Source organism: Aythya ferina (assembly GCF_964211825.1).
Source record: "Aythya ferina genome assembly, chromosome: Z".
Lineage (NCBI taxonomy): Eukaryota > Metazoa > Chordata > Aves > Anseriformes > Anatidae > Aythya > Aythya ferina.
Window position 1 is genome coordinate 60337642 of NC_140299.1, and position 13657 is coordinate 60351298.

Below are 13657 nucleotides of genomic sequence, written 5' to 3' on the forward strand. Positions count from 1 at the left end.
AACAGGTAAGGTCCATGCGTTTACAGCTTTTTGCTGAACAGCAGACAGCATCAGGCTTCAAAACTCCCGGGTTTTATTTCAGTTCTGTAGGAGATCCACCTGCATCTTCCGTCTGTTGTGCCTTTCCACCGTCATTTTTGCCTCTGAGCTGCTTTGTCTCTTACTCCTCGTTTTTCCCTGCTGTCGGCCCCTTTCTGTTCCTGCCCCATTTTTGTCCTTCCCCTGTATTGTCACCAGCGCTCAGCTTCACTCTTCATCCTCCGTTTCTCACCCCCTGATTAAAATCGGTCTTTCTAAACTTAAACTCAGTCAATATGCACAAAAGTGCAGTTTCTCTGCTGTCAGCAGTTCCCACCATGGTAGCTGATAACATCCATATCCAGTGACTGCAGGAGTCCTGTAAGGCCTTTCACGTCCAGAAGCTAACACTTTATTTTTTATTTTTTTGCCTAGTGGGAGGAAGGGGGTTAGAAGTTACGCATTATCGATCCCTGAAGTAGGTTCTGTGAGATCCTGGAGCAGGCTCTAAATATGGACGAACTTAGCACAGGTTTAAATTTCCTGGCTCCTTCAAAAGTCTACTGAACTCTGCTGGCCAAAAATGTGTTGGTGCTACAGTTTTAGGAACTTTGGGGGGGGGGGGGGGGGGCGGGATTTTAATGAGAAGGGAAAAGCCGAGCCGTGGTGCTAACGCCAATTTTCGGACTTCAAATCGCAGGGGCGTCAGAGCTCCCCAGCACAAGCTGCCCGCGGTGCGTTACGTGCGGCTAAAACATGGTAAAAAAAAACACGCTTTTAGCACTCGGGCAGCCCTCAGCAGCACCCCGTATCCCCACAGCACCATTGACATCTGCCAGAACTGTGTGGAGGGAAGGAGGGAAGGGAAGGAGCCAACCGCCACACGCCCGCCTCACGGCGGGGCTGCCCGCGGGGGCAGCCGTTCCCCGCCGCCCAACGGCCGCCGCGCGGGGCGGGGGGGGGGGCGCGGCGCTGACACCGCCGCAGGCACCGCCCACCCGCGCGGGGGCGGGGGCGGGGGCGGAGCGCGGGGCTCCGGCGGCGGCGGGCGGGGGCTGCTGCGGGCGCCGGCGGCAGCGCTCGGGCCGCGGGGCGGAGGAGGAGGAGGAGGAGGAGGAGGAGGAGCAGGAGCGGGGCGGCCGCAGGAGGAGGAGGACGGGAAGCGGAGCAGCGGCGGCGCTCGGTCGGCCCCGCGGCGCTGCTGCCGCCGCCGCCAGTTCCCCGCTCGCTGCCCGCCCGCCCGATCCGCGGCTGCCGGCGGCTCCCGGCTCGGCCGCGGGCGCTGGGAGCGGGCTCGGCGCTGCCCCGCCGGAGGAGCCCCCGCGGCGCCGCGGTGCCGCCGCCCGGCGCCGGCTCGGAACTTTCCCCGCGGGGCGCGGGGGGGCAGCGAGGAAGAGGAGGAGGAGGAGGAAGGAGGAGGAGGAGGAGGAGGAGGAGGAGGCGGCGGCGATGAAGCTGAGCCGCCAGTTCACGGTGTTCGGCAGCGCGGTGTTCTGCGTGGTCATCTTCTCGCTCTACCTGATGCTGGACCGCGGGCACTTCGACCACCCCAAGAGCCCGCGGCGGGAGGGCACCTTCCCCAAGGTGAGCGCCGCACGGCACCGCCGGGGGGGCGCCGCCGCCCAGCGCTTCCTCCTCCCCCCCCCCACCCCCCCTTCGCCGCCGGGGCACGGGGGCGGCCTCTGGGAGGCGCTGCCCCGGCCCCGCCGCGTGTCCCGGGCCGCCCGCAGCCGCAGCAGCGGGGTTGGGGCTGGGGGAAGCAGCGGGGTTTGGGGGGGGGGCAGCGATCGCGGTGCGGGGCGGTGCGGTGTGCCCCGGGCTGTGCCGCACGCTGCTGCGCCTCGTGGGGCAAAACGCAAAGTGTGGGGAGCCGGGCGGCGCAGCCGGTGCCTGCGCTGAATGCACCCCTCCTGACGGCAGGAAAACAAAGGGACGGGGTGTTAGTGCGGCGGAGGGGTGTCAGGGCAATTTAAAAACCTCAGATCGCTCACCGAGAAAGTAAAATTATTATTATTATTTTTTTTTTTCCGATAGAACCGTGTTTTTTTTTTTGTTTTGTTTTGTTTTGTTTTTTTTTTTTTTTTCTTTAACGCAAAGATAATACTTGGCACCACTTTATTTCTGGCCACGGCAAAAAAAAAACAACCTTGGCTGAAGTGTATGGAAGGAGCAGGGATCAGTTCTGCCTTTGTTTCTTCGAGTTACAGTTCAGAGGTCAGCCGCTAGCTGTTTCAGGAACTAAGAGAATACGAAAGAAGCTCTGAAGAAAGCGAGACAAGGCTGGACTACTGCGGCTGCATCTGTTCAATAAACAGCTCCGGCAGGAGAGTAATACTGAGTGTCATACTTGTAAAAGCTAGTACAAGTGCTGCTTTGGTGGTATGGTCAGTATCTTATATTAGCAGAGCACCTCATGTGCTTTTATCTCACCAGTTGAGTTTAATCCAGATAAAGAATAGGACAGGGCAGCTGGTACATAGGTGGCCTTTTTTTTAATTTATTTTTATTTAATGTCAGGATTTGCTTTGAAATACTGAAACCTGGAAGACGTATTAGATGTGTTTGCTTTTCCACTGTCAGTGTCTTGCAGTTGAAATTTCTGTCAGTGTCCTACAGCGTAATGCTTTCTCTCTTACGAGAGAAAGGTCTAGTGCCTCAGTCTGCTGTAACATCTCTTCTTTATACAACGTAAGGAGCCAAGCATCTCTCCTCACCTCCTCCTTCCTCCCCTCGGACTCCTAGAACATTCCGCCAGCATTTACTCTTTCTGCTTTTTCCATACCTAAATTCATTCGAGGCTGCTCACTCTCACTACTTAGCACTGTTTCAGTCCTTCCTTTGGGTGGAAAAATTGCCCTTTTTCTTCTTGCTGCTTTATCCTTCGAAGAAGTTACAGGTGAAGCCAATGTGACTTTGTCATTTCCTTTTTGCTGTCTGTAGGGTTCTGAATAGGAATTTTTCACTTTTTTTAAATTGGGAAACCTCTGGAACCTAGCAAATGTTTTCAAGCCATATAATGCGTCAGTGTAAAGTCAATATGAAAGATGAAGAGGGGAAGAGAAGCCACCGACAATATTGGAAAGGAAAACGCTATCTTAGCTTACAAAAAATCATGTCAGTGAGGTGTTGTTGGAACTCAATGTACTGTAAGTGAAACCAGCCACAGATGTAAAAACTTCAAGCTGCTTTTGTTTGCGAAAAGCTCTGGCAGCAGGATATTGTGTGTCCGTGGATTTAAGAAGACATTTTCTTTCACGATGAGAAAGGTCAGTTTTTCTTACTGCTTGGAAGGAGGAGCTGAGATTTTTTTTTTATTATTTTTTCCCCACAGATTTTCAGATAGCTTCACTTCTTACTTCTTTCTGATCTGACAGTGTGCTAATTTTTCAACTTTGCTGTTTCTCTGTGCAGCTCTGGTAGGAGCATCCTTCACCTTGCATATCCTGGAAGTTGTGTACTGATTAGCTTGCTCTCCCTGAGCTCTGTGGTATACAGTAGCCTCAGAGAGGAGGAGTGGGTTCTTCTGGAAGCAGCTTCCTGTGTAGCTCATCAGCATTTGTCTATCTAGGCTTTACTTTAATTTCTGCCAGGAATAGAGTTGGATTTTTTTTTTAGCTGGTAGTGCCTGTTGGTCTGTATTCACTGAGAGAATCGTGTGTAATACCAGTAGTAAAATGCAGGATGGGGATTTGCTGCTCAACTTTCACTTCTGCTATTTCTTCCATATGCCTTCTCGTTGCATGATCTCAGGGTCGTGTACATCAGGCTGAGGCTTGTGAACCTGTCCTTTTTTCAGATTTATCTGCCATTATCTGTAGTCAAGAGTTACCCTTCCTGAGCTGGCTTTCTAGTTTGAGAGTTTAGGTAGTTGTTCAAGGGTGCCAACAGGAATGAATGTCTTGCAGAAGTAATTTTTGGAGAAGATCTCTCAGGGAGTGTGAATGCCCCTAAGCAGTAGTCTTTACATAATCTCTATCCAGGTGCTTGTAAATGCTTTTCAGTGCTGTCTTAAAGAGAATCTCTGGTCTGACTTTGGAGGTACTGGTAATATCTTGTCTTTTTAAGTGTTGAATTTGCAAAAGTTGGCATCAGTGGTCTCTTGTAAAGTTCTCATTGCCCGCACTCTGTAGTGAGGTGACATCATGGCAGCCGTAATAGAGCCTGAGCTAATGAAGTGATTTATAGCCTTGTCATCACTGATGGTGCATTTAAATCATATATGAAGATCTGCATGCTGCCACAGAACTGAAATCCCCGTTAATTTGGGGAAGATTAGGTACAACCTATGGAGATTGCCTTATTTGCCTCTCCTCTCTAAATCCTGTGTGTAACTTCATGGACCCTGCCTGGTTGTCAGCAATATATTATTCTGAAGATGGCCATATCACAAGCACTCTCTTTCTCTCAGACCTTATTTGTAGTCACTGTAGGATTTCTGTCTGCTGCAGTGTACCGTGGACTCTGATACTTTTCCATAGACCTTCTTCCCTGCCTCTCCCTTGCTATTTTGCTTTGTATTCCTTCAGCATGACTCCGGGGTGGATTTCCAAAGCTGTTATCGCAACTGCTTCCCATGAACGCTCTGAAACAGCATTTGGCACAGAGTCTCCTCAGAGGGCTCATCAGCAGTTGACGATGACCTGCTCTAGAAGTTTCAAGCGTTGCTGTGTACTTTATTTCACCCTTCTCAGTGTAGGCAGTGTTACTACAGTGGTTACTTTTGTTTTAAAAACTCTTGGGAGTAATAGCAGAAATGTTGCTGGTTGAGATTTAAAATACACTACTCCCCTTTCTTTCCTCCTGTTCCTTTAGATAAGTAAATTGATAAGCTGCTAGGGAAACTGAACTGTACTTCAGTACGGTGTGGCTGTCTTAAAACTTCTGTATCTGTGAATGGAGAGGAAAATGTTCCAGGTATCATTTGAGTTTGAGAAGACTAATGAAGGGTACTGAAAGTGAGAAGAACGAGCTGTGTAGCTGGTCTGCATAACCTAGCATCCTGTGTCAGAATAAGATGTTTCCTGTCTCAGAACACATGTCAAGATACCATGTGTCATAGTGTCCTGTCTCACAAGAGGAACAGCCTTGCAGCATTGTGCAGAGGCAAGCTTAAGGTGCAGGAGCCTTAGATGCATTTTTTTGATTATTAACATATCAACCCTCACTACAGATTATAGTATAAGTCTTCTGGTGGAATTTGCTGAAGAGTGGTGGAGGATATTCTTTCCGTCTGCAATAACAGAATTGTTTGAAAAATCTTTTGGCTGTGTGGTGGATGGAGATTTGAAGTGGTGAGTCCGGTGCTGTCTCCTGTGCACTGAGTGTCAAGTACAAGTGGTCCTTGGACTAAACTGATACAGCTAAATGAAAGCTTCATTCAAATTGAGTCTGAAGTGGAGTAAGTCCATAAGGAACTTCACTTGAAGAACCGGTGTTACTGTATACAGATGAAAACCAAATACAGATAAGCACGTATTAATCTATTTGGTATTTTGGGTCCAAACAGAAAAAAACAAACATTAGGCTAACACAGCATATTTTATCAACTAACTTTACCTTGAGTTTGAACAAATCCATAAAAGCTGTTCATTTACACAGGCTGGTGGAGTATTTCTTCTGATTCTAAATTTTGCTTCATTGAAGAGTGTGCCATGCATGCTAAGGCGTAAGACAAAGAAAAACATTAAAAATCCAATGTATTTTAAATTAAGTGGAGGATTTATTTTTGGGTAAGAATATTTTGCATCAGAAATATATAGCCTTTGTGTAGTCTTCACACGAAAATTCATTTCTAGTGCATTTTATGCCTGAGCAAGGCAAAACAGAAGAGCAACACAGCGTCCTCTGTTGTTACCTGATAGGCAATGCTCTGGAACTGAGCTTTTTCTGCTAACCACTTTCACGCAGCTTGCTTTGGCTTTTATGGGACGTATCCCCATGGTGTGCAAGGCTGTTTCTGGAAATAAGTTTTTGAAACTCAGGTCTGCCATGGTTCTGCTTGGTAACTGGAATGGGACCAAGGGATTGCTCTTCTGGTATCTTTGGCGTTTCCCTTAAATTTTATTAGAAGGAAAGCACAAGCATACAGCATCTTTGATCCTTAGGGTTTTCCAATTTTTTATATATTTTTTTTGTTTTGAATAAGATCCTTCACCCCTCCTACCCTCGTGCCTTTGACCATCATTATTTGAAATTTACTCTGATCTTCTCATGTGTTTGAACTGCCTTTACAGGCCCTGTAGCTGCCTCGCATCGAACAGAGACAATCAAATACAGTTCCTGTAAAAGCAGCTGGCTTTTATTTCTATTTCCTGTGTCCTTCCCGCAAAACATTAAGGCCTGGCTGTTGGTGGTTCTGCTAATGCTTCTCTGCTGGCTTCATGTTTTCAAGGCATCCATCACATACTTTGTAAATGGCACAAGCAGTGGTTGTTGCAGTGTGCAGTGCTGTTTCATCTGTACTTGCCAATAGTTTGGAATTAGTATCACCTGGCCAAAATATGAATCATGGTAGGGTGGAGCAGTAACAGTAGGATGTTAGGGCCAAACACATCAGAAACATCAGCAGTTCTATGAATCTGTGCACTGAACAAAGGCATCTTTTGAGATTTACCTCAAAAGTACTCCAAAGTAAAAGCTCCCCTACTTTGAGGAAGCCTTACCTTCCGTCACGTAACCCTCTGTCTCCTTTGGGTGGCTGCAGCTGCGGCGAATCAGCTCATGCCTGACATTTGGTGTGCCCCAATTCTGTGCAGAATAAATATTGTCTCCCTCCAGTGTCACAGCAAGTCCTCACGCTTCCTGCTTTTGAAATAACTCCTGATACACCAGAAATACATTTCCCAGCTATGGTTTTGTTAGGTACATTGCTGTAGTGAAGTAGGTGAAATCAGTGGCTTACCTGAACTATAAATACACGCCTTTTGTTGCTTCATGTTCTTGCGGGTTTATTTTTGTGGGTACATTTCTGGCCTATGTTGTATAACAAGCTCAAGCACTGCTGTATGTAGCAGTATAGGAAACTGTATGATCAGGAAATGTTTTTATCACTCTGAAATGTAAGTAGTAGTAATTAAGGTTGTACGTAGTTTAAGTTGTCTGAGCACTGAGTAATTGTGAGTGCAGTGACTTCTAGTAGCATTCTTAGGAGTTTCGTGTTGGAGAAGATTGAATGTTGAATCAGAATAGTTACAGAAGGAATTAGCATTTTCCTGGATTTGAAACTTGCTTACTTAAAACAAACAAACAAAGCCTGATTAACAGCAATCACTATCTGAAATACTTTGAGCGTCACAGGAATGTTCTTGAGTATAAAAAAAAAAAATAAAAATAAAATTTATTTTTTCTTTTGAGCTTCTGGTGCATTGTAAAGGAGGAGGGGTTCTCATAGTAAATGTAATTATAGGTCAGTAACTAGTTTTGTACTAAAGTACAAAAAATAAAAAAAACACCTTGTACTTCCTGATGTTCCAGAGTGTGTTTGTCTTTGTTTCTTGTATGTTTTGAGTGAAGTTCTGGCTAAACAGCAGTCGGGCAGAATCTAATAGCTTCTTTCAATTAGTCTTTAAATCTAGTGAAAAATGTTGAACAAAATATATTCTTCAGAAGAGCAGTAACACCTCCCATAAAGCAGAACTCCTTTCTGCTACTTACGGTCAATGCCCAGCTTAAACTGCATAAACTAAATGGGGAGAGAGCATTTCCTTGTTTGCTCTTAGCTTGACCTTTATTTCTGCCTGCTACATGATTTTGTTATTTTAAGTTTTGACTTGTTCAAATAAAAATAATTAAAATGCCTGTACTCAGATGCCATGTAAACTGCATTTCAGTTTTGTACTGATAGCCATTTTAACTACAGAAATAAATATTCAGTACAGGGTTAGGAAGGGAACCAAAAGGGAAATGAACCTAAAACTTACCAGCCTGAGAAGTAGTGAACATCCTTCAGATAACTGACTTAATATAGGGAATGCTTCTAGATTTGTCTCCATCTCCCCCTTCTTTCTCCCAGCCTTCAGCTCAGTGATAATGGTGTCAAATTAGGCCTTAACAACATCTTTTTTCTATCTCCGTAAGTTACATGAAACTTAAATCTAGAGTAATAGTATGTAGAATGCTTATTTCTTATCATGACACTTGTTAAAAGGATTTTAAAGTCTATCAGTTCCTGAAACCCTTTTTTTTTTTTAGGTTACTTTATCTTTGGACTAGAACAACTATTTCATTTGAGAGAGTAGACTTGTGTTTTGTAGTTCAGTTAATTCAGGTGAATGCTAGTGTCTTCACAAAGTGAGCTTGTTTTGAATGGTACTTTAAAGGCAGGAAATCCTTAAAAAGGTTATTTATGTAATTTTCATGATTAAAAATGCACAGAAACCTTCTGCCTAGCTTAATAAAGGCTTTGAACCTTGACTTGTGCTTTTAACTGTTGTACTGTATGCTTGGTTTTTCATTGTGTCCTACCTCACAAGGTGAATACACGCTGAAACAGTCAGTGTGTTCAAATATTAAGCTTTGATGCAACATCGTGCTGTATTTTTAACTTCTACCTGCTTGCTTTTTTTCTGTAGAGGACATGACCATTCAAATTCTACATTTAGTGTGCTCTGTTCACTGTACAGTGCTCAGATTGCACAGTGAACTGAGAATATTTTCTGGTCTTACCATCTTGGTATGCTGCAACTGGTCAGAGGCTTGTATCAAGATTTTAGTCAAGTTAGTACATGATTTGTGAAGATATCAATAATTACTTCCAGGTATAAGAAGCTGATACAGGAAGTGATTAGGATGACTGCGAATTCAGTGCCATCAGAAAAGGACACGTGAAGTTTCTTAAATGCTCAGTGTTGTGAACCTGTATAGGCAATGATCCGGACTTGAATTCCACATCCCCAGGAGAACCCTGTTCGCTGTGGTACACTGCTGTCTTCACCACTGCTTGTTTGTGCACCAGAGCCTCTTCAACAGGACTCTGCCAGCTCTTTTGTGGTCTCCGGCTTGTTCGTGTGGGTGAGAAGGAGAATGGGCTCTGGCTGGTTTTGAACCAAGCGCTTGGTGGTTGCTGGCTCACTCTCTGGATACATAATAATAATAATTTCTAGCTGACCTAACCTCAGAAGTCTCTCATGTGGATTTGTCCTCTGTCTGCCAGTTTCTGTGAGAATTCCTCATTCATGGGCCTGTCATACTCCCGCTTAAATTATTTGAGCTACCTTTCTTTTTCCTTGAAATGGTCAGCAGCTGCCTGTTTGAAAGGTCTTGTATTTAAAGAAGGAGTGAGTGAGCATTCACTGAGGAAATGAAAGTTGCAATACCCTTTTCTGCAGTGCTTAGATAGGAGAAGCTGCTCTGCCTTGCCCAGAATAAAGCAACTTTATTTTTCCTTGTGTTACTGGAGTTGCTTACTTGTGCCGGGTACCAATACTCCTTTCTGGAGTGAGTCCTTGCAATGTATCAGAGCAGTACCAAATGCAAATAGACAAGGACAAAACAGAGGGCAGTGGGGAAGCAGAGGCCATTCTGGGATGTTTGGGGCTTGAAAACCACTGAAGGGTTAAGACTGAAGCATAGGGAACTGTTTATGTAGCTATATTGTGTGGTGGTAACAGCAGGTTGCTCAGTGCAGCTAGCAGGTATGGATGTTTTTTGTTCCAAACGGGTGGAGAATGAGCTGGTCTGGTCTGTCCTCACTTGGGAAGGTTCAGTTGTTTCAGTCCAACCCTGTGTAACCATGGGGATGGCAAAGAGATGCACTACTTGTGTGATGCCATTATTTTACTAGTGCAGCTGTACCTACTTCCAGGATACAATTTGGATTTGTTGGTACTTTCCACTTCATGCACTAATACCTGTTGTTGTGGAGCGAGAGCTGGGTTCCCTTTCTTCTTAATCAAATCTTTATTTGCACAACCTTACCAGTACGTGAAGATGGAGAGAGATGAAAGAAAGAAGTTTATACCAAAGTTAATAAAAACTAGTAGACTGATTGTGTAAGTCAGGTGATTCCTGTAATTTTACATTGCATTTCCTTATTCCAAACAAGTATATAGATTCACAGAGCATCCTTTTAATGGTCTACATTTGGACTGAGCCTCAGTCTATTTGGACTTATCCAGAAAGCATATCTCTTATTTTGCTATCCAGTATTCACAAAGCCATGTAGATTACAACGTTTCAGGCAGAATTGCTTAAGGTAAAATTGATACATCTCTGCTTGGATTTAAAAATATAACAACACCCACTTCCAATTGTGTGGAAAATTTTCAAACTTAATTTAGAACAAATACTGATGATTTTAGTAATGAAAAGATGTCCTGTGTGTTTCATTTTTGATTAGACCCGTCAGGTTCTCTGGTATGTTTCTGAGCTGTTTTAATAGTAAATCAACACCCATTACTGGCAATCAGTAAGGGGCAGTGTGAATCAGCTATTTTCCTCTAACAGTGTTGAAACTAAATTTTGTTTTGTTCTTGAACATTTTCCGTGTTCATCTTTGAATTTTAAAGAAATTTTACTATTGAATGCTACATTCTTAGCACCGTCTTACTCCTGCCTACTTAAAATGAGTAAGGAGTGAGGACTGAAAAAAAAAAAAAGTACTTTCTGATACTTGAACCATTTTTAAATCTGAGAATGGATTCCTGACACTGCTTTCACTGTATTTATATTGAGTGAAAGCTGGGATCCATTTCTAGTTTGAGACACAGTTGTTTCTGAAATTTAATTCTAATAGCTGGTGTGTTGCACAATGGAAACTTAAAATATTTTTTTTAGTGTCTACAAAAACTTCGTTGCCTGATAGTTAGTTTGCAACATGAGGCCATAGTTACGTATTTTTACCTGTAGCTTTTTATTTGATATTTTGCTTTCAAGCTGAGTTGGTACATGTCCAGTTTAAAATCTTCATAAGAAACATGATGCATCTCCTAGTCTTTCAAAAAAAAGAAAGCAGGTAGTCTTAATTAGCATCCTTTGTTAGTTTCTACAGTGGGAATTCTGGTAAGATTTCTATCTCCAGCTAACAGAATATCTGTCTCCAAAGTTCTGTGCCTAATATTCTAAAAATCACTGCTGCTCAGTGTTCAAGGTAGGCTTGAACTCTCCACCATAAAAATAAATTATTGCTGGAATTACGTAACTGTATACATTTTTTACTGGAAAATGACCAGGAAGCAATCTACTGTCTCAGCACACAAGAAACAGGGAACTTAATTTAAAAGAATTTTACCACAGAATACACAGTGAAATGGTAGAACTTAATGCAGATATTTTGAGGTTTAAATTATAAAAAAAAATAAAAATTAAAAGAATGGTCCATCTAATAGATATGAGAAGTGTGACTTGACCTCCAAGTTTGTAAGTTTGTGTCTGACTGACAGAAGTTGGCAGTATATGCCAATGGAAGGTTCAGTCTAACCACGTATTCAGTGTTTTTGTAACTTTTGGACAGAGACAATACTTAGCTAGACAACATAGAACAGATCAGTCTTGTAACCTACTGCAAAGTAGTTGACAGGCTATTGCTCAGCAATATAATATTCTTCTCTTGTAGGTAGAATATTTCTAGAACATACATGAAAGAGAAATTTTAAATAGTTCTCTGATTTTACAGTTCAAAGGAAGAATATATACTGGTGGGGTAGGTGTGAACAGCATTTTAGGTGCTTACACATTTGGTAACTTTGAACTAGAGCTGTGTGCAGCGAAGCAGGTAATAGCTGGTGTACATGATAGCTATGTTTTAGTTTTTTAGGAATCTAAAGATCAGAGGTTATGTTGGGCAGCCTGTAAAGTCCCAATCAGTATTACTTTATGCATTTTACTTTAAGAGTGAGTGGCATAACAGGCTATTATGTGAGCAGAGAAACCTTTCTTTTGTACTTTTTGAACGGGAAAGTACTAATTTTATTAAAATGGGTGCATACCATTTTTAATGTATCGTTTGGAAGATTTTAGTCTCGGTTGTTTCTTTTATGCCACCAGGGGGCATGGGACTACACTTTTTTCTTTCCAGTGCCCTATCATCTGCATATTGATCTCCTGTTTTCAGTTATTCTGTTTCTAGTATTTGTCTTTAAGCAGTTTAGATTCTAAGATTTTGGTCCTTCATCTCAATTAACTTATTCTGGATCTATTGTCAAAATATATTTTTGTCTTTTGGGAAATAAAAAGGTTTCACGTGTGTTGAATTTTAAAACCTGTTATTTTCAGGATGTATTGAGATAAGAACAAAGAAAAACACTGGGTCAGCATTTTACACAGCACAGAAAAGGAGGGGACAAACCTACTAACTGTAAAATATTACACCTTATCTTCTATAGAATTATAAACAACTCCTATAAAGATGAAATTGCAGAAATGGCTAGTAGATCCTAAGAGGTTGATTGGTATCTCATATTTAGAGAAGTTTTTTATTCCTGCAGACTTCTTGAACAGGTTTTAAAAGAAAGTACCCATTACAATTTACAAAGGAGGCTTAGTCCTTTGCAAACTACAGCCTAACTACAGAAGTTGGAATTAATTGGCATTTGAGGAAGGCAAATTGTATCGTAAAAGCAAAATGCAAAAGGCCTCAAGTGAATGATTGCTAAAGGGGGAAAAAGTCTCATGCACCAAAGCTGTTACTAATAATTTTCTGTATTACTTGGTGTCAGGGGAAAAAACAGGAAAAGCATTGGTGTCAGGGAAAAGTTTAACTTGTCATTAAAAAGCATAGATCACAGAATAATTGTCTACTGAATATGTGTTATTTGTGATGAATGCAATGGGTAAAATGTGAACACCCAAATCTGCAGCGGGTTTTATTACAATGAAAGCTTTTTGACAGAACTTAATCAGACGTTGTATATTTTGGGGTCTGACCACGACTTTAATAATGGAGAACAAACACACAGTTACTTTCTATCTTTTGTTATTGTTAAGTTGAAATCTGCCTGAGGAAAGAAAGAAATTATTGTTAAGCTGAAATAACCTTAAAAACATTTTAAATAATCTGGCCTTTTGTGAGTATGGAAAAGCTAACACACTAATATTTGAAAAAAGCATACCTCAAATCATTTGGAATGGGTGGCTAGTACATCAGAGAGCATTTCCAGGCATTTTCCCCTCCTATGCTACCTCCAGGTGCTGGTATAATATGGTGATTAAATGCTTTGAATTGTTTTGTGCTGTCTGCCTGCCCCTCTCTTTCCAAGTTGCTTTGGAGATATGCTGACTTCTTTCAGTGCATGTTGATATTATCTTCTGTCCTTCCTTTCATGGTATACATTAGGATCATCTTTAGAATCCTGTTCTTCAGCAACTGAACATGATCTAAATGAAACTACTATTAGTTTGAATTGTCTTGTGAAGGAATATATTGATGTTTGTCCAGTTACCACTTGTTCATAGGAATAATCTATGTTAAGGAATCTTTTATTAGCTTCTGTTAATTTCTCTCCAAATTTTGCTGAAAATAAGAAACTTAATATATACTGAAACAGTTTTTCCTTGTACATGTAAAGTATTAAAATGTTTACATCCTTTTAATTCCATCATGATGGGACTGCCTCCTATAAAACAGCTTTCTCTTTTGTGTCCTAATATGATGGCAAATGAAAATATTAGATTTTTTTGAAGATGTTTGATAGACATGGAAATT

The 13657-nt window shown here is 42.2% G+C and overlaps 1 protein-coding gene across 1 annotated transcript in view; it reads left to right on the forward strand.

Annotated features, from left to right (window-relative positions):
- The first annotated feature begins 1169 nt into the window (after positions 1 to 1169).
- MAN2A1 (mannosidase alpha class 2A member 1) overlaps positions 1170 to 13657 on the forward strand; it is a 131158-nt gene continuing 118670 nt past the window's right edge. The window contains exon 1 of the mRNA XM_084503520.1: positions 1170 to 1602. Within this exon, the coding sequence (XP_084359646.1) occupies positions 1468 to 1602 (135 nt within the window). The 5' untranslated portion in view covers positions 1170 to 1467. The remainder of the gene's footprint in view (positions 1603 to 13657) is intronic.